At 37.6% G+C, this 20,612-nt stretch overlaps 1 protein-coding gene across 1 annotated transcript in view; it reads right to left on the bottom strand.

Annotated features, from left to right (window-relative positions):
• RIPK4 (receptor interacting serine/threonine kinase 4) overlaps positions 1-20,612 on the bottom strand; it is a 74,940-nt gene that overhangs the window by 12,631 nt on the left and 41,697 nt on the right. The window contains exons 3-6 of the mRNA XM_036747673.1: positions 13,410-13,558; positions 11,603-11,652; positions 7,552-7,710; positions 536-639 (exon numbers count right to left, since the gene is read on the bottom strand). Of these exons, the coding sequence (XP_036603568.1) occupies positions 536-639; positions 7,552-7,710; positions 11,603-11,652; positions 13,410-13,558 (462 nt within the window). The remainder of the gene's footprint in view (positions 1-535; positions 640-7,551; positions 7,711-11,602; positions 11,653-13,409; positions 13,559-20,612) is intronic.

Below are 20,612 nucleotides of genomic sequence, written 5' to 3'. Positions count from 1 at the left end.
ATGTTAGTTTTTTTCTTATTTTGTGTTTAAGTTCAAAATTTTAAAAATTATTTTTAAAAAAAATGGGCCATCTAGTTCCACTTATCTGACTTTCCAGAGGAAGAAACTAAGGTCCCTAGAGGTTAACTGACTTGTTCAGCTTCACCTAGGTAAGTATCAGAGGCAGGATTTAAACAGACAACTTCTGACCCTAAAGCCAAGGGTGGTCTTTTCACAGTAACATGCATTTCAGGGAACTATAACAAGAACTTTTTAAAAAATGTTTTTGAAATTTTCAGTTCCAAATCCTCTCTCAGCCCCTACCCCACCCATTGAGAAGGCAAGAAATATTCTACCCACTATACATAAGAAGTCACATAAAACATATTTCTCCACTAGCCACGTTTAACAAGAACTTAGACATTTGTCAATGGTGTGCAAAAAAAACTGCCCCTGAGAAGTTTAGACAAAAGTCAAACTGCTTGAAGGGCAGGATTGAGAATTCAGGATTGTGAAGCCAATTCTAAAGAATTCAATCTCAAGAAAAAATACTAACCTCAGTTTTTAGCTCCTGGGGGTGTTTTATGTCCAGGTCTTGGACTGTTTCTTTTATTTCATCATCAGGTTTTTCACACAGGTCTTCAGTTTCAGCAGTAATTTCTTTGAAAGAGAAAGAACATATTATTCCTCCAAATATTCAACTTAATATCCAATCTGAATTTTCTCTACTTAGTGATATTATTAAATACTCAGAATAACCATAACAAGGAGCATTCTACTTAGTCAGGGAATAGATATGAGATGAATGTCAACTATTAAACTACTAAAAGTTCTTTACACGACATAGATACGATGAAGAACCCACCTAGCTATGGTTAGTAATGGAGAATACTTATATAACCACATAGGGTATTTGTGAATATGTTGTCTGCTAAACATATGAATCTGAGTTGGTTCCAATCCTGTAGTGGTGGAGATAGGTAGATGGCACAATGCATAGAGTTCAGGACTGGCAAATCTGAGGTCAAATCTGACCTCAAACACTTACTAGCTAGGCAAATCACTCAATCTCAGTTTCCTCAACTGTAAAATAGAGATAAAAACAGCACCATCTCCTAAGGTTGTTGTGAAGATTAAAAGAGAGAATAGTACAGTGCCTGGTATATAATAGGTACTATAAGAATGGTTATTCCTTTCCATTTTTGCCTTCTCATTCAGCTGGGTTGCTGGAGAGTCAGGCCCACTGTATAAACTCATTCTACACTGCTTATTTTGGTGTGGAAAAGTGTCACTGGCACACCATCCTCTCCAGCCACCTCTTCCATAGCCTCTTTGCAACTGCCTTGTCACCTACATCAGAGACAGGAAGGAACTTCTGCCCTGAGGGGCCTTCCTTCCAAGAGGTAGTGGTGACTACCTCTCCTGGATCATCATTTCAAGAAATTCCAGCTTTTCCTGCCACCTCCTTCACACCCTCCTCAACCCAATTGCATACTTTGCCCTTTCCTCATTGTTTCATTAGATCATGAATCATGATCAAATTAACATTTCTGCCAACGATTCTGGATTGGGTGTGTCATTTACCACCCCAACAACTTCCAGTACTAAAGAACTTCTTCCAGATCTAGGGACCACCTCTTCCTGAAGAGTGTTATCTCCCTCAATAAAATGTAAGCTACACCCTTAAGAGTGTAAGCTGCAGAATATGGTGGATAAAAGGCAGGGACTCACCGGAGCTCCTGCAAATTCCTCTCAAAACAACTTTAAATAATGCCTCAAAACAAATTCTGGAGGGGTGGAACCCACAAAAGGATAGGGTAAAATAATTTTCCAGCCCAACACAATTTAGAAGTTTATCAGGAAAGGTCTGTTACCCCGGGGTGAGAATGGAACTCAGTCCAGTTCAGGCTGCAAGAGCGTAGGCCATGTCAAAACAAAACAGCAGCAGGCCTTGGGGGCAACTGAATAAAGAGCTCTAAGCCTGTAGATGTTAAAGGGGTCAAACAACTGGTCAGAGGGAGATTACAGGGGTCTCTTTGCTGGCATTGGGGGCAGGACTCTGTTGCATTACCCATACTCAGGTCTGGGTTGCAGTTCTGGTTCACAGGCAAGGAGGAACACTGGCACATCAGAATTTGTGGCCACAAGGGAGCGGGGACCCTGGTCACAATTCCAGGGAAGAAAAGAGTGCTTGTTGGTACTCAGAAACCAAAGCACAAGCCAGCAGAGTAGTAAACACACTTCTCCATAAACCATACTACCTTGGAAGAACCAAAAGTGTACAGACCCTCAGAAGTGGTTCTGAAAACAGCTGCACAAAAACCTGAAGCTTGGGACAGTGCACCCTCCACCCTGGGAACATAGATCGACTTTAATATAAAGTTAAAGATCAAGAAATAGGCTGTATAAATGGGCAAACAACAAAAAAAGATCCTGACCATAGAAAGTTACTATGGTGACAGCGAAGATCAGAACACAAACTCAGAAGACAACAAAGTCAAAACTGCTATAGCAGAAGCCTAAAAGAATGATGTGAATTGGTCTCAGGCTCCAAAAGAATTCCTGGAAGAGCTCAAAAAGGAGTTTAAAAATAAAATAAGGGAGGTAGAGGAAAAATGGGGAAAAGAAATGAGTGATGCAAGAAAATTATGAAAAAAGAGCGAACAGCTTGGTAAAGGAGGTGCAAAAAATATTGAAGAAAATGGTTGGTTGATTGGTTCTTGTCCTCATTAAAGAGGACCAAAATGACATTATGTTGGAGTCAAGGTACAATGTATCTGACTGGTTGATCAGACCAATATGAGTTTAGAAGGCTCTACCACAGGTCAGGCACAGATAGTCCATGTGAACATTTGGAGTGGAGATATCTCTAAATTTGTGCGTCTCGTGTTTCTTTTGAGCTACTGCAGTTCTGCTTTGCTCATACAGCATATCACCTGGATGACGTCTTTCAAGAAATTTTCGAAGAAAACTGCCCTGATATCTTTAAACCAGAAGGCAAAATAGGCATTGAAAGGCTCTACCAATCACCTCAGGAAAGAGATCCCAAAATAAAAACTCTAAGGAACATTATAGGGAGACACAATCAGGATTACACAAGACTTGGCAGCTGCAAGTTAAAGAAGGAGGTCATGGAGCATGATGTTTCAGAAGGCAAAGGAGCCAAAACTACAACCCAGAATCACCTACCTGGTGAAATTAAGTATAATACTTCAAGGGAAAATATGGTCATTCAATGAAATAGAAGGGTTTCAAGCTTTTATAAGGAGAGGATCAGAACTGAACAAAAAAAGACTGACAGAAGGGAGGGCAGATTGGGGAAGGTGGTAGACATAAGCAAAACACTGATGAGGAAGAAAATAGTGAAAGGAGAGAGAGGACAAACAGGAGGAAAAATGGGGTGAAGGGAAATACACAGTTTGTATTCATAACTGTGAATATGAATGGAATGAACTCTCTCATAAAACAGAAGCAGATAGCAGAGTGGATCAAAAACCAGAATCTTATAATATCTTGTTTACAAGAAACATACTTGAGAGACACACATACAATAAAGGTAAATGTCTGAAGTAGAATATATTCTGCTGCAGCTGAAGTAAAAAAAAGCAGGGGTAATAATCCTGATCTCAAGTGAAGCAAAATTAGTTCTAATTAAAAGAGATAAGGCAGTAAATTACATCTTAGTAAAAGGTACCATAGACAATGAAGTAATATCAATACTAAACATATGCACAAAGTGGTATAGCATCCAAATTCTTAAAGGGGGAGTTAAGTGAGTTACAGGTTCAGGTTCATGACCAAATAAGAGATAGAGAGCAGTATGAAATGTAAAATAGATCATTTTGATTATATTAAAAAGCTTTTGCACAAACAACACCAATGCAACCAAGAGTAGAAGAAAAGCAGAAAGCTGGGAAAAAATCTTTACAGCAAGTGTCTCTTGATAAAGGCCTCATTTCTCAAATACATAAAGAACTGAATTTATAAGAATACAAGTCATTCCCCAATTGATAAATGGTCAAAGGATATGAACGGGCAGTTTTCACATGAAGAAATCAAAGCTATCTTTAGGCATATGAATAAGTCCTCTAAGTCACTTTTGATTAAAGAAATGCAAATTAAAACAACTCTGAGGTACCACCTCACACCAATCAGATTGGCTCATATGACAAAAGAGAAAAATGACAAATGTTGGAGAGGATGTGGGAAAATTGGGACACTAATGCATGATTGGTGGAATTGTGAACTGTGAACAGAAGTAAAACACAGAACCATTCTGGAGATCAATTTGGAGCTATGCCCGAAAGGCAACCAAAATGTGAATACTCTGATCCAACAATAGCATTACTAGGTTCGTATCCCAAAGAGATCATAAAACAGGGAAAAGGACCTACATGCGCAAAAACATTTATAGTAACCCTATTCATGTTGGCAAACTATTGGAAACTAACGGGATGCCCATCAATTGGGGAATGGCTGAACAAGCTGTGGTATATGAATGTAATAAAATATATTGTGCAATAAGAAATGATGAACAGGCAGATTTCAGAAAAACCTAGAAAGACTTGTATGAACTGATGTAAAGTGAAATGAGCACAATCAGGAAAACATTGTACCCTGTATCAGCAACACTGTATGATGATTAACTATGAATGACTCAGCTCTTCTCAGAAATGCAGTGATCCAAGACAAATACAAAGGACTCACGACAGAAAATGCTATCAACATCCAGATAAAGAACTGATAGACTCTGAATTCAGATTGAGCATACTTTTTTCACTTACTTTATTCTTCTGTTTTTGTTTTTCCTTTTGATCTGTTCCTTCTTTCACAATTGTGATTAATATGGAAATATATTCTACATGACAGCACATGTATAACCTATACCAAATTGCCTACCGTTTTTCAGAATTGGGGAGGAGAGAGAGGGAGGAAGAAAAATTTGGAACTTAAAATCTTGTAAAAATGAATGCTAAAAATGGTCTTGACATGTAATTGGGGGAAAAAATAAAACTACTATTAAAAAAAAGCTGCTTAGACATCCATCCCCATGCTATCCATCCTCAGAGAAAGAACTGATAGCACCTGAATCCAGATTGAAGCATACTTTTTTTAACTTTATTTTTCTTGAGGTTTTTTTCTTGTCAATGTTTTCTTTTACAACATGACTATTACGGATATATTTTACATGACTACACATGTATAACCTATATCAAATTGCTTGACTTCTCAATGAGGGGTGGGGTGGAGAGGGAGGAAGGGAGAGAATTTGGAACTCAAAATTTAAAAAGGAATGTTAAAAATTGTTTTTACATGTAACTGATGAAAAATAAAATACTAAATAAATAGAAGAAAGGACAGATGGGTGAGGTGGTACTCAGAAGTAAAACACTTTTGAGGATGGACAGGGTGACAGAAGGGAGAGTAGGACAAATGGGTGAAATAGGATGGAGAGAAGTAAAGGTAGTAATCATAACTGCAAAAAAAGTTTACAGCAATTACCTCCAATAAAGGCCTTATTTCACAAACATATAGAGAACTAATCAAATTTATAAAAATAAGAGACATTCCCCAATTGTAAACAGCCAAAGGATATAAACAGGCAGTATTCGGACAAAGTAATCAAAGCTATCTATAGTCATATGTCAAAAAGCTCCAAATCATTACTGATTAAAGAAATGCAAATTAAAACAACTCTGAAGTACCACCCCTCACCTATCAGATTGGCTGACATGACAGAAAAGGAAAATGACAAATGTTGGAGGGGATATAAGGAAATTGAGACACTAATGCAAGGTGGAATTGTGAAGAGATTCACCCATTTTTATAGCAACTTGGAACTATGCTCAAAGGGCTATAAAAATATGCATACCCTCTGATCCAGCAATACCACTATTAAGTCTGTATCCTAAAGAGATATAAAACAAAAAGGAAAAGGACCTTTAGGTACAAAAATATTTATAGGAGATCTTTTAGCAGTAGCAAAGAATTGGCGATTGAGGGGGATGCCCGTTAAATGGGGAATTTCTGAACAAGTTGTGGCATCTGATTGGGATAGAATATTATTGTGCTATTTTAAGAAATGATAAGCAGGATGCTCTCAGAAAAACCTAGAGAGACTTACATGAACTGATGCAAAGGGAAGTAAGCAATACAATGATCTGAGACAATTGACTTACAAAGAAAAATGCTATCCATCTCCAGAGAAAGAACAGATGGAATCTGAATGCAGATTGAAACATACTTTGTAAACTTTGTTTTTCTTGGTTTTTTGTTTTGTGTATTCTTTCACAACATGACTAATATAGAAATATGTTTTACATTACTACGCACGTACAACCTATATCAAATTACTTGCCTTCATGTAATTGGGGTAAAAAAAATTAAATAATAAAAAAGAAGAAAGTAAGTTCTAGACCTGGTCCATAGAGTAGGGACCATCATACTTTTGTATCCTCAGTGCTTAGTGTAGGTCTCAGCGCATAATAAGCATTATTATGAATTAACTATTCATTAACCAAAGTCACATATGCCTACATTCAGCTTAAGTGTTAAGTATTCTTTGTACAGAGGGAAAAAGAACTATCTTCAACTGCACACAATTGCCTTAAAATGGAAGAAATCAAAATTCCCTTTATTTAAGATTTATTTTCTGTAAAATGATCCCTTCCTCCAAGGGGGGAGACCACAGTTGTAGCTTAATGATATATATAAAGAAGCCTATTGTGCCAAATATTATTTCAATATTCTTTATAATTCATTTATGCCAGAACATCAGACATTCAAATGCAGTATGTTTTGCTCTGCCAAAGCCAGCCCTAAGGGTCTAGAGTGACCTTTACATCTAGTATCTTTGTTTTGGGTGTTGGAAATCAAAATGTCATGCTACTGCCTTAGCTAACATTTTCATTCAGGTTTTAATCTTGGACTACAGTTTTCTATGTTCTGTTCCCCTCCAGTCTTCCTCCATTATCCTGACTTAAACCTTTCTCAAGCCCTGGAATTGACATTTTGGAAGTACCCTTTGCCACTGCAGCTTCTCCTTCTGATTAGATGTCTTGTCCCAGAGCCTTCATCAAAGGGTAGCAATGTCTAATTCTTCTACAGGCAGCCTTCTGGACTACTACTACTTCTACTATGGTTTTCTCCCCTGCTCCAATGAGGTAGCTTTGTTCCCCTCCCCTCCTTTAATCTTCCTTTTATTAAATGTGCTATCTTCTTCCATTAGAATGTAAGCTCCTTGAGGGCAAGGGCTGTCTTTCTTTCTACTTGTGTTCTCAGCAGTTGGCAAAATGCCTGGGGTACATAAGTAAATGCTTAGTAAGCAGTATTTGACTAACTAGCAGTATTGTGTAGTTTGCATGACCACTTCATACACATTGTGATTTCTCACCTGTAAAATGAGAGACCAGACCAGATGACCTCTAAGGTCCTATGAACCTATTCTGTATTCTGAACTTTGTCATCTTAAGTTCAATTGAGTAATTAAGCAATAACATTTTGAAGAGAAGTGAATGTTAAGGCATCTTACTTTAGGATGGACAATAGTTATATTAGCAGGTAGTACATTACCTTGAAAGCTTGGCCGACTTTGGGGATCATCCTGCCAGCATTTCTGCATAAGTCTAATCAAGTTACTACAGGCACGAGGTCTAGATTTGGAAACTGGAGGTAGCTCCAAGCGATGGCCTTTTACTACTTTAACCATAATGTGCAGAATATTCTTCTCATCTGAAAAGTAAAGGCAAACAAGTTACAGCAGATCTAATTAAATGAAAGGAGAATTTTTTTTTATCTCTGGAGTAAAAAGATAAGTATGGGAAAAAGCACAGGGAACTATCAAATTTAGATTACTGAGCTGTTAACAGAACTGTCATGAAAATAAAATTTTCCACAGAGTTGCATATATGTTTGTTTAACCCTTTTTTTGATGTTATGCCCCTCATAAGATTCTCTTCTCTCTCCACTGTGCAGATCCTCACTTACCTTCTTTTAGATGCCTTTTCCAGTCTTCCCTAATCTTAGTGCCTTCCCTCTGATATTATCTCTAATTTACCCTGCGTATATCTTGTTCGCACAGTTAATTTGCATGTTGTCTCCTCCATTAGACTGTGGAGTCCTTGAGAGCAGGGACTTTTATTTTGTCCTTTTTTATCCCAGCACTTGGCAAAATACTGGTCACAAAGTAGGCATTTAACCAATTGTTGATTTAACCACCCAAAGATAGGCTTTGGAAGTTGTGACAAAAAAACTATTTGTCGACCAGTGGTCAAGCAGTTGGTGACGACTCACTGTGAATTTACCTACACTTGCTCTCCAAAGATAGTCACAATTGGTTACTAGGACAATACCTGAAGCCTTTACCCCTTGATAACACCTGCTGGAACACAGGTTTAAAAAAAACCCCAAGTTTATATCCATACCACAATGAAGTAGAGAAGACTGATTTTGATGGAGGTGATATTATATGCAATTCAACTCAACAAATCCTCTTCTTTCATTATAGTCTCTGATAATGTGGTGGCTCTCCAGTTTGCCAAGGCCACACATTGTATATACTCCTTTGATCTCATTTCCTCTCTTTTCTCCAACATATCAATAGCCCACATTATCATCCCCACTCTCTCTCTAATCTTCAGTCTCTCCTCATCTACTGGTTCATTCCCTAGTGCCTGCAAACATGGTCAAATCTCTATTATCCTTTAAAAAACATCCCTTACTAGATTCTACTGTATTTGCTAGCCACTGATTTATATCTTGGCTTCCCTTATTAAACTACTTTTTAACAATCATCTACATTCAGTGTCTCCACTTCTTCTCTTACTCTTTACTAAGCTCTCTGTAGTCTGGCTTTCAAGCTCATGATTCAAATGAAAGTGCTTTCTCCAAATCTGCGAATGATTTTTTTAATTGTTGGCTCAATTTCCATCTTTTTTGACAATATTTCACACTGTTGACCACCTTTTTTGGATACTCCTTCCTTTTTGGGTTTGGTATTCTCTCTTGGTTCCCTTTCTACCTATCTTCTGTAGTAGATGCCATGCCATGCCCATTATTTGCAGGTATCCCAAGGATTGGTCCAGGGTGCTCTTCCATTTTTTTCTCAATACTTTCTCATTTGGTGATCTCATTAACTCTGATGGGCTCAAGTATCATCTCTATTCAAAAGGTTCTTAGGTCTATGAATCTAACTATAACTTTTCTCCTTAATTTTAGTCCTGCATTACCAACTGCCTATTAAACATTTCAGACTGGCTGTTCTGTAGACATCTCAAATTTAACATATCCAAAACAGAATTATGATCAATGCAGTGATTAATCTTAACTTCAGAAGAGATAATGAACTATAGGTTCAGAATGAGACACAGATTTTCTGACATGTCTACGTATTTTGAGTGAGAAGTGACAGTGATATTGGAAAAAAATTAATAAAACTTTTTTTCAGGATTTATGAAGGAGTAATGAAGAGTAAGTCTGGAGAGGCAGTTGGAGGCAGGCTAGAGAGCCTTAAATGCCAGGCTACAGAGTTTGTATCTTATTCTAGGGAACCAGTAATGGTTTTGGGGCAAGGAAATATCATGGTAAAACCTTTACTTTAGGCAGATTATTTTGGCAGCTGTGTGGAGAACAGATTGGAGAGCAGGACTGGAATTAGAGATAAATGGGAAGATTGTTAAAAAGAATTACATTTAAGAATTTTGTATTTTCAATTAATAGGGCAATGGGACATATAAAAATGGAGGAAGATATTTCCTCTCCTTCCTCTCCATGTCACTAGTTAGCTGAGCAGTTAATCAACATCCATCTAGTTCAGGAATTTTTATATTTTTTTGTGTCATGGACCCCTTTGGCAGCCTGGTGAAGCTTGTAGGACCCCTTCTCAGAATGTTTGTGTTCTAGTCATAATAGAAAGAAATGCTAAATTTCAGCTTCAGTCAAGTGAAAATGAAGTTAAGATTTTTATTCCATCCAAATTTATGGACTCCCTGAAATCTCTCCATAAATTTCAGGTTAAGAACTCCTGCTCTAGCCAGCTTTGTTTCATATCACTGACTAATGCCAATTATTGAAAAGGGACACAAATGCAGGAAATCCCACAACAAGGCCTCCTTCTTCTTTATCAAATCAGCAAGAGAAAGAAGTCTTAAGTAGTAGTCTGAGGATGACAAGTACCCATAGATACCCTCTAAACATTATTCCATTGGATGCCATGGGATTCTGACTGCTGCTAATCATCTCTTTCAAATGTTATGCTACAAAAGGAGCACTGAATTTGGAGTCAGAGAACCTGTGTTTGAATTTCTTTCTGCTACTTTCTACATGTGTGACCATCAGGACATCATTTTACCTCTCTCTGCCTGTTCCCTCAACTAATGAGACTGGCAGATAAGCAAAATTCTAGAATTTGCAAGCAAGTTTGTGGGGAGGAAAGGATAAGCACTAGATGAGACAACCTTCAAGTTGGGGAAAGGGTATCCCTAGTGTGATTCCAGTCTAGATGTCTTTGTGACTAGAATTATAATTAACACAAAGAAGCAGACTTTGACATGGTAGTATGTTATTTAAAGCCTAAGGTGACTCCTTCTTTGAAAAAGCCATAAAAATACATTATTACAGATGTAGGTTATTTGTTCAGTTTAAAATCTGTGGCAATATTGTCTTATTAGTGCTTCATTCAGCTTCATACAGAATTGTGTGTAATTTCAACCTTTAAAAACATATTTTCACTATTTTATTGATTACTAAAATCTCCATGTTCCAACATTTGAGATGTCTTCTAAATTACACTGCTAGGGAACATGAAAACATCAAGCATTTCCAACTGGATTGTCTGACAAAATCTCAGCTTTCTGCTGTGGTATCTTCACAGCAATCCAACAAAAGGGCCTTTTATTCTTGACATTTACACTCATGTACCTGGAACTTCAGCTGTCATCTACCCAAGATACAAAAAGATTGGCATTCTTCCATCCAAAACTATGTGACTGTATTGATTGGAGTCTAAAACAAGAGGGACTGGGAAAGAAACCTATAAAGAATCAATGACGATTGGTGATAGGAAGGTGACTGATTGTTTTCTTGTTTAAACAGAAACATTGGAAGTCATGCCCTTTCTATTTGTGGTGATAATTGTCAAGATGACCTATAACTTGTAATACTCTGAAAGACTTTTTCTCTCCCTCATTTATTTTAAATACTGATTCCTAGGATGCTAGTTAGGTAAGAAAGAAGACATTGAAACCATGAGCTACAGAATGATTGATCCATATTTCTTCTCCAAGTAGTAAACAGAATTTGTTTTATCAAATTCCTTATATAGAAATGAAAAGTTCTGCAGAATAGGGAAAAAAGAAAGTTTCTTTCTCTAGCATACTCAAACTTCTCAAGATTTTTATAGACTGGTAGGTGGGTCAGAGGACCCAGAAGAGACAAAGCAGACATAAATTATCCTGTCTTCCATGTTCACTGTCCCTTTCAAGGAACTTGCATAGCACAGGGTATTCATAGATACTTTGTATGTATTATTCCATAATGAAGGAAGCAAACTAATTTGGAAAGCAGCTTTAAAATGTCCAAGCACATAATATATCAAAGCAAAACATAAAGAGAAAATTTCACTTACCTGCAAAGGGTTTTTTCTGTGTGAGTACTCCCCAGATAACAATGGCAAAACTGAAAAAGAAAAATTTGTTTGTGAGCTGCCTGCCTCATTAGCTTAATCTTTGTGAAATATGCTCAGTAACTATGTCACATGGGCAAAACATGTTCTGAAAGAATAAATCTAGAATCTGAAAAAAAAGCTTTCTCCACAATAATTTTAATTGAATAAAGTTAACTTAGAGTGCATTTAGTTCACAATCAACTTCTTAAAAATTAATACAAACTATTTAAATAAAAGGCTCATCAAATGGAGCCAAAAATCTAAGTAGCATGGTTCGAGCTGATAACAAATACAGAAGTGAGGCTCATCATTTTAGTTGTTAGAGAGTATTTCATTGGAACTCGAGAAGAGTTTGAAAGAGAATACTCAGGATATGGGAATTTTAAATTTGTAAGCTCAAAAGTTAAATCACAAAATTTTGAAATACTAAAAAAAATCTCTTTTCCCCCCAGTTCTGTAAGCTTCAACTAGTTTCAGAAGTCTAATTCATCAACAGAGGTACAACTAAAAAGTATAGCTAAGAACACACACACACACACACACACACACACACACACACACACTCTAATGATTTCAAACCAGTCAACCAAGTTCAACTGAGAATCAATAGTTCTTAAAAAGTTTCCACAATGATTGGTGGAAAAGTAAATAGTGAAAGTCAATCTGTCCTTTGCTAAGGATCAAAGCATCAATGAAATACTTAGGTCTCTGTGTTTATCTTCCCTTTCCTAAGAGAAGTACAGGATAATTAAGACCATCAGGCTTTGAGAAAGGAAAAAGAACAGATAACAGCTATAAAATTCCACTGAATTAATACATACACACACACATAATCCCATATCTATTTATTTAAAATAACTGCATGAAGTATTTTATACGTATTCTCATATTTATTTATCTAAAATACCTGTACAAGGTATTTTATATATATTCTTACATCTATTTATCTAAAATAACTGTACAAGGTATTTCATATATATTCTCACATCTATTTAAAATAACTGTACAAGGTATTTCATATATATTCTCACATCTATTTATCTAAAATAATGGTACAAGGTATTTTGTATATATTCCCACATCTATTTATCTAAAATAACTGTACAAGGTATTTTATATATATTCTCACATCTGTTTATCTAAAATAACTCTACAAGGTGTTTTATATATATTCTCACATCTATTTATCTAAAATAACTGTACAAGGTATTTTGTATATATTCTCACATCTATTTATCTAAAATAACTATACAAGGTATTATTAGATATCAAGAGCTCTTCATATAATACTAGACAGAAGGAACACATCCTGGAAATGCAGGCACACACATGAAACACTCAAAATAACTAATTTCCTCAAACACTGAACAACTAAAACCTGCAGTTTGCAAAAATGCCAGACCCAAAAAAGCCATAACTTGTCAGTCCAGTAAAACAAGTGACTCTAACTGGCACTTCCACAAACCACTGAATATTTTTCACCTGCAGCTAAGAAGCATTTAAAATGGAAAAAAAGAAAAATATTCCATGCCCTTCCAAGCAAGCTGCAATCTAAAAAAAACCCCTCAACAAAAGTTAAGCAGATATGACTTATTGAGATCCATGAAGCAAATACATAATTATTTAGCATGAGTGAAGGACCACGCCTTTGGCTTGGAAGTTCTTCCAGATATGTACCCCAGAGGAACTTGTTAAGTTCTTTAAGAATTTCTCAACTAGTTGTCCCAAACAATCAGAATACCCCTGCAAAGGAAGTTCCTGCACCAACCTGTACACATCATGTTTGATATCAAAGAATCTGCTCTTCTCTTTTATACGTTCTGGAGGTAAGTAAGCAATTGTACCAAAAAGTCCATCAATGCTGAGATCCTGGGAGTGAGAGAGGCCATTACATTTGGCTAATCCAAAATCTGAAATCTGAAAAGCAAACAGAGAAAAAAGTAAACTAATTAAACTCCAGATAGAGTGTTTGAATGCTTAATAAAGTAATGAGTTAGAATATTTATACTATGTTAAACACAAATTATAGAATATCTCCATATCGTAGCATTCAAATACAAGTTAGAACATTCAAGTTAGAAGCATCTTTTACTTTTGAAGTTCTGTAAAATAATTATCACCTAAAGCTTTTTGTTTTCATTTTTGAAAGGGTGCCCTCTAATTTACAGGCTTAATTTACTCCAGTTCAAAACACAATCCATTTTCCCTATGCTCAAACGCAGAAGAAAGTTACCTTATAAAGGATATAGCAAATTATTTTATTTCTGTGAAACCATATTTCTACCATTTTGCCTGACAGAATGGAAAATGAACAATGAAAGTATAATGACTTTCCCACTCCCCCCCGCCCAAATTGAAGGGATGACATGAGAAAGTGACAAAATAAAATACTGTGAATCTGATTATGCAATAGGGGCTATTTAAGTGAACAAACAAGTAGAAGCAAGCTTTTTGTGTGGGAACATATTTTCAACTGCTTTTTAAAACTCACCAAAGACTCAAACTACATTTGCCTCATATAGCCCTATAAATCAATGTCATTTGTCTCTCCATATCCTCCAGGGGCTACTTGCTATATAGACAGATCATATAGAACTCCTTGATAGATATAAGCACAGAAATAAGGTTGCTATATATGTATATGTGTGTGTGTGTGTGTGTGTGTGTGTACGTATACATATATATACACACACACACACATTTATTTATTTATTTATGTATGTATGTATGTATGTATGTAACAGGATTTTAGGGCCAAACACTTTCATGAGTAGCTTAGGTGGGATGCTCACCCCACGGCCAGCTACTTAATTTGTTACCATGCTTATTCCCATCATCCTGAGGACAGATGTTTAGATATTTCCTTATTATTTACTAGCACTGGAATACTTCATTAATCAAATAGTTCTGAGCAAACCCCACCCTGGTTTATTAAATATTACTTAAGTATAAAAACTTCTAGTCTGTTAAGCTTAAAGAAGCATCAGTGCTACTGGCTAAACAATAAAACAAACTATTACTTCCAATGTTTCAGCAAGAAGAAAGATCATAGCAAGAGTCATCTCTAACCATCACTGCTACTCTTGACTTCTCATTTCTAGAATATAGTTCTACCGTTCAGATTTCTCAGAATATCAGCCAAAGTTTTAAGAATTTTCCTTGTGTTTCTTTGCAAGATTCAAATTAAATACAGTCCTCTCAGGAAGTAAGTTTGCTTTCTCAGCTTTCTCTAACTCAGTCTGTCTTCAACTATGACAGGAAAGTCTCTCCAAAATGAAAGTTTGATAAGAATCTCAAGATTCCACTGGCTCCAAATAGAGGTCTGGCCCTGGAATCAGGAAGATCCTAGTTCAAGAACCATCTCTGACACATACTAGCTTGTTGTATGTACATGTGGCTTGCTGTAAAATTGTTTTATATCTACTCCTTCCACTGTTATCTCTGGAACACACACTCCCTGAGTAACAACTTTGCTTTCATTTCAGATCTTTTTCTTCCTACTTTCATCTTCTGGCTCTCTTCTGATTCAGACTCCCTTTCTTCATCACTGGTGGCACTTTCAATCATTTCCCTTGGCTCTCTGGTCCAGGTTGGGGAGTTGGAATACCATCTTGCTCTCCAGTGCCATCTTCCAGTTCTTCCTCTACCTCCATCACTCATTAACCTCTCCTTTGAGATTCACTCAATCCATATTTAGCATACAATCAAAACTCTGTTAACTATTATCTACCAACCTCCAAGATACTCTCCTTTCCTGAATGAGTTCATTAACTTGGCTCATAGTCTTTCTATTCACCTCAACTCCTGCCCTAATACTAAAGGACTTAAACATATTTTGATGCTTCTCCGAGCACCTTAACTTCTGAATGCCTCAACCTGCTCATTTCCCATTATTTAGACTTCCACCGTACCATAGCTACACACAGAGATGATTGTACTCTTGATCTTGCCATCACTCACAAATGCTCTACGATTTCTGTGATTATGAACTTTGAAATTCCTTTACCTTATCAAAAACTATAGTTATTTGATTCTCCCTCTGCCTTGCAATGCTAAACTGTTCTTTGTCCTTACCTCAACCCAATCCCGCCACCCCTCAGTTCTTTCCCAGGCCTACCTCCCCTACAGTGACTACACTCTCTTCCTTTCCCCATCTTGACCCCTTAGTGACCCCTCTCCTCTTTTCTGGAGTCCCTTACCGCCTCATCAAGTCAAAGACCTTGCCCTGCCAAGCCCTTGGATTATTCTACTCATGTGCTGCTGAAATGAGCTAGAGAAAATCATAATTGTGTGGACTGGGTATATTACACATTTATGTTATATAATCTCAAAATGGGCCCTCACTATGGCAAGGCAATTCTTTTACAATTCCCTAATTGAGTCATTATCCCACGTGGGGGCTTTTCCAAACCTCTGTTCTCAAATCTCACATAGTTCCCCAACCCCTTGTATCAGGAGGACCGAGTTTATAATCTCAAAGAGGATCATAAACATGTCTGAAAGGTTCGGAACCGCCGGATATAAGAAACTCTCAAAGTAGAAGGCAGAAGAATCAAAACATTTATTTAGGCTCAACAGTAACCAACCCATGAACCAGCAACCCCATTTTGATATGTTGATCCAAATCTTCCAGGCCCAATAAGTACGCCTTGCAAGAGTAACCAGGAGGCTACAGAGAAACATGATTGCGTAAAGCAAAATCATGTTTCCCCCTTTTATGGTAATAAGATTACCCACTGGACTGAAGTCTTTGTTCAGCTTCCTCCCGTAGGTCAGCTCTGCTGCTGGCAGCTCCTGCCTCAGCTGTGTCTGTGTCTGTAACTGAAGCTGCAACTGAAACTGACGATGTAACGGTCGCTGTAACTGACGATGTAACTGTCGCTGGCTCCAACCGGAAAAGGAAAAGAGAATCTTCAAGCTGTCCTCTCCCCTCTTATAGGGTTTTTGACATCATCAAGCTCCGCCCAAATGACCAGGGCCGATTGGTTCCTGAGTTGGCTCCTCCCCCTAGGGTAGACCAGGTTCTGGAGCTAACACCTCCCCTCAGCCAGCCCCATGACTCATCACACAGGAAGTTCTGGTCCTGCCCCGGAAGAGCAAGCCCCAGCGTCCAGGGAAGCTCAATGAGGTAAACTGAGTCATTCAAAGAAAACAAAGGCCATTCTGGTTACACCCCTCACCTAAGAATCTTGCCTCATAATTCACTGATAAAATTGAGCTCATTTACCAAAAGCCTCCTTTTCTCATCTCCTCCTCAATAAGTATCTCCCCGATGCCTTCCTCTACTATCATTGCCTTTATTCACTCCTGTCTCACATGAAGAGATGGCCCTTCTCCTTACCAAGCCTAACCACCCTACATGCAAAAAGTACCACATTCTATCCTTTTTTCCTTGCAGAGTGCTCCTTCTATCATTCCTACTATCACTTACCTGCAAACTCTCCTTGTCTAATATTGGTTATTTCCCTACTGTATACAAATGTTGTCCAAACTCTCACTTAATTCAGTTGTTCCCACTATTATATTTCTCTTCCCTCTTGGAAAGGCTGTCTTCAATACATGCCTCTACTTCCCTTGGTCTCACTTTCATCAAACTACTCTCTACAAAGTTATCAATAATATCTTATTTGCCAAATCAAATGGCCTTTCTCAATCCTCTTTCTTGACCTTTTTCAGCCTTTAACACTGTTGCCCACCTTCTTTTCTTACTCTCTTCTCTCTACATTTTTGTGACACTGATCTCTCCTGGTTCTCCTCCTATTTTCTTCTCATTCTGCTTTGTTAGATCTTCATCTAGGTCAGGCCCACAATAGATCGGTGTCCCACAGGATTCTGTCCTCTGTACAGTTTCAATTGGTGATCTCATCAGGTTCCATGAATTCAACTCTCATCTATATGCTAATACTTCTCAAATCTGCTTATCCAGCCCCAGTTTCTTTACTGACCTCTAGTCTCACATTACCAACTGCCTACTGGACATCTTAAAATGGATGTCCCGCAGACATCTTAAACTCAACATGTCCCAAACTAAACTCATTAGCTTTCCCCCCAACCCTCCTCTTTCCTAAATGTCTTATTACTATCAAAGGTACCACAATCTTCCCAGTTAAATTCTGTCATTCTTTACTCTTCACTTTCTTTTATTTCCCCTCAACCCATGCCCCCTGTCCATCCAATGGGTTGCCAAGGCCTGTCAATTTGATTTTTTGTGACATCTCTGGTATACTCCTACTTATTTCCTCTAATACTTTCATTACTCTGGTGAAGACCCTCAGCACCTCACATCTGGACTATTGTAGTAGCTTAACTGATTGGTCTTCCTGCCACAAGTCTCTGCTTACTCCAGCCCATCCTCCACTCAGCTGCCAGTGATCTTCCTAAATTGCAGGTCTGACCATGTCACCCTACACAAACTTGCAGTGACTCTCTGTCACCTTCAGGATCAAATACAAAGTCTTCTGTTTGGCATCGAAAGACCTTAATAACCTGCCCCACTGTACCTTTCCCATCTCCTTCTACCTTATACCTCCCCATTGTGCTTAGATTCAGTGACACTGGCCTCCTTGCTTTTCCTCCCACAATAAGACACTCCATCTCCCCACTCTGGCCCTTTTCACTAATGTTCTCCTATGCCTAGACTTCTTATCCTCCTCATTTCCACCTTCCGCCTTCCTGTAACTTCCTTCAAGTCTCAGCTAAAATCTCACCATTACAGGAAGCTTTTTTTATTTAACTTCTTTATTTTAGTGCCTTCTCTATGATGATTATTTGAAATTTATCCTCTATATAGCTTGTTTGCACATGTTTCTTTGGATGTTGTCTTTCCCATTTAACTGCAACTTCTTGAGAGAAGAGACTCTCTTTTTCCTGTCTTTGGATCCTCAGCACTTAGTATAGCCCCTGGCACATATTAGGTGCCTAGTAAATGTTTATTGACTGAATCACTGATTGACTGTCCTGGCCACTGGCCACTCCCTTATTCCTTCCCCCCTCAAATCAATCTTGCCAAGGTTTTACCCTAAGGCTAACCACTCCTTCCATTATGCTCTTTGGAATGCCTGCTCCATAGATAACAAATTTGCTTTCATCTTAAGTCTTTTCCTTACGTGATTTTTCCATCCCTTTACACTCAGGGAAACCCAGCTCCCTCATGATGAAATAGCTACTCTGGCCACTGAAGGGTTAATGGAATATAAAGATCTTCCCTGTACATTATAGGCCTACGTGACTGTATATGTTGTTCTTTCTCCTTGGAACAAGGGTTGTGTTCCCAGGACTAAAGGTCAGATTATACCTGACTGATTCCTTTTCCTGGTCACCCTTCTGGGAACGTATAGAATCAATCCTGTGTCCTTTTTGAACACAGACATTTTGCCCTATCAATCATGGATGTTTTGCTCCTTTGAACTTTGGTCAGTCCACAGCAGCAAGTCATCCTGTGTGAGTCATGTAGCCAATCATGTAGGCTCTGGCACTGAGCCAATCAGGTGCTCAGTCACTTGGGTTATGGAGCCTTTTGTCTCTGAGCCTATCAGTTGCTAAAATATGCACCCTGATTTTCTTTGTTTGAAATTGTATATATCCTGGGAAGTTGATATCTTTTCCTTGGGGCTTTGCTCATGGGAAAGATGCTTAGCCTGAGGCATTTTGATTCCTAGGCCAGGACTCTGGAGAGCTCTTATCAAGGGACACCCTGGTGTGTGAACCCAGAGATTGGCCCTTCCCTGGCTTGGTGATGTATGTAAATATTTTTATTACTCAGTTAAACTTTAACTTTCTATATTTCTATAATATTGCTTTATATTGTCCTTGTGTATAGAATAAATGTTACGCTGATTTTAGTTTTGAGTGAAGAGTGCTTATCATACTATGTGATCCAATCCTTAAAAAATATATATTTACAGCAACTGCTCGTATCTTCTTAATGATACTGCTACTCTCTTCAGCCTAGATTGCACTGTCACTCATATCTCAACAGCTCCCCAATATTGTGGAAGTTGGAATAAACCTTGCTCAATCAATCAATATTTATTACACAATCAAGATGCTGGCAGCTGTTATCTACCACCTTTTACTTTCCTCACCAAGTTTAGTATTTGGCTCATAGCCTTTCTCTCATCCCCAAATCCTGCTCTTATTTTTGGGAACTTCAACATACATATTGACAATCCTTCAAACATCCTAACCTCCTGGTTCCTCAACTTACTCATTTCTCACAACTGTATTCTTCCACTCCACCACAGCTACCAGAGAAAAATAGCCATACACTGAATGTACTTATCACCCAGAAGTGTTCTAATGTCAATGTACATGAATTCCGAAATGATCTTATCTAATCACAGTCTCTTGTCATTCTACTTTTCCCTCCTCCTTGCAACTTCAAAATCTTAAATCTATATACTTGTCAAATACAAAGTTATTATATTTATTTGCTGCTGCAAATTGTAACTATTGCATTCCACTGATCTACCTTTCTGTTTCTTAGCCATTACCAAATAGTTTTGATGGTTGCTGTCTTATAATGTGGCTTAAAATCTAGCACTGCTAAGCCTCCTTTCTTTACATTTTTTTATTAGTTCCTTTAATATTCTTGACTGTTTTGTTCTTCCAAATGAATTTTATTATTATTTCTAATTCAGTAAAATAACTTTTTGGAAATTTCAGTTGTTTTTCAGTCATGTCTGACTCTTTGTGACCCCTTCAGGGTTTTCTTGGCAAAAATACTGGAATAGTTTGCCATTTACTTCTCCAGCTCATTTTATAGGTGAGGAAACTGAGGCAAACAGGATTAAGTGACTTATCCAGGGCAACACAGGTAGTAAACATCTGAGACCAGATTTGAACTCAGGTGGTCTAGCTGCCCCTAATGACTCCATTAAACAACAATAAATATTAAAACAAGGTCAAAAGACTAAAAAAAATTAAAAGAAAATGTGGTGTCTCATAGCAAAAACAACTGACTTCAAAAGCT

Source organism: Trichosurus vulpecula, chromosome 2, assembly GCF_011100635.1.
Source record: "Trichosurus vulpecula isolate mTriVul1 chromosome 2, mTriVul1.pri, whole genome shotgun sequence".
Lineage (NCBI taxonomy): Eukaryota > Metazoa > Chordata > Mammalia > Diprotodontia > Phalangeridae > Trichosurus > Trichosurus vulpecula.
This window is presented reverse-complemented; position numbering and strand designations above follow the sequence as displayed.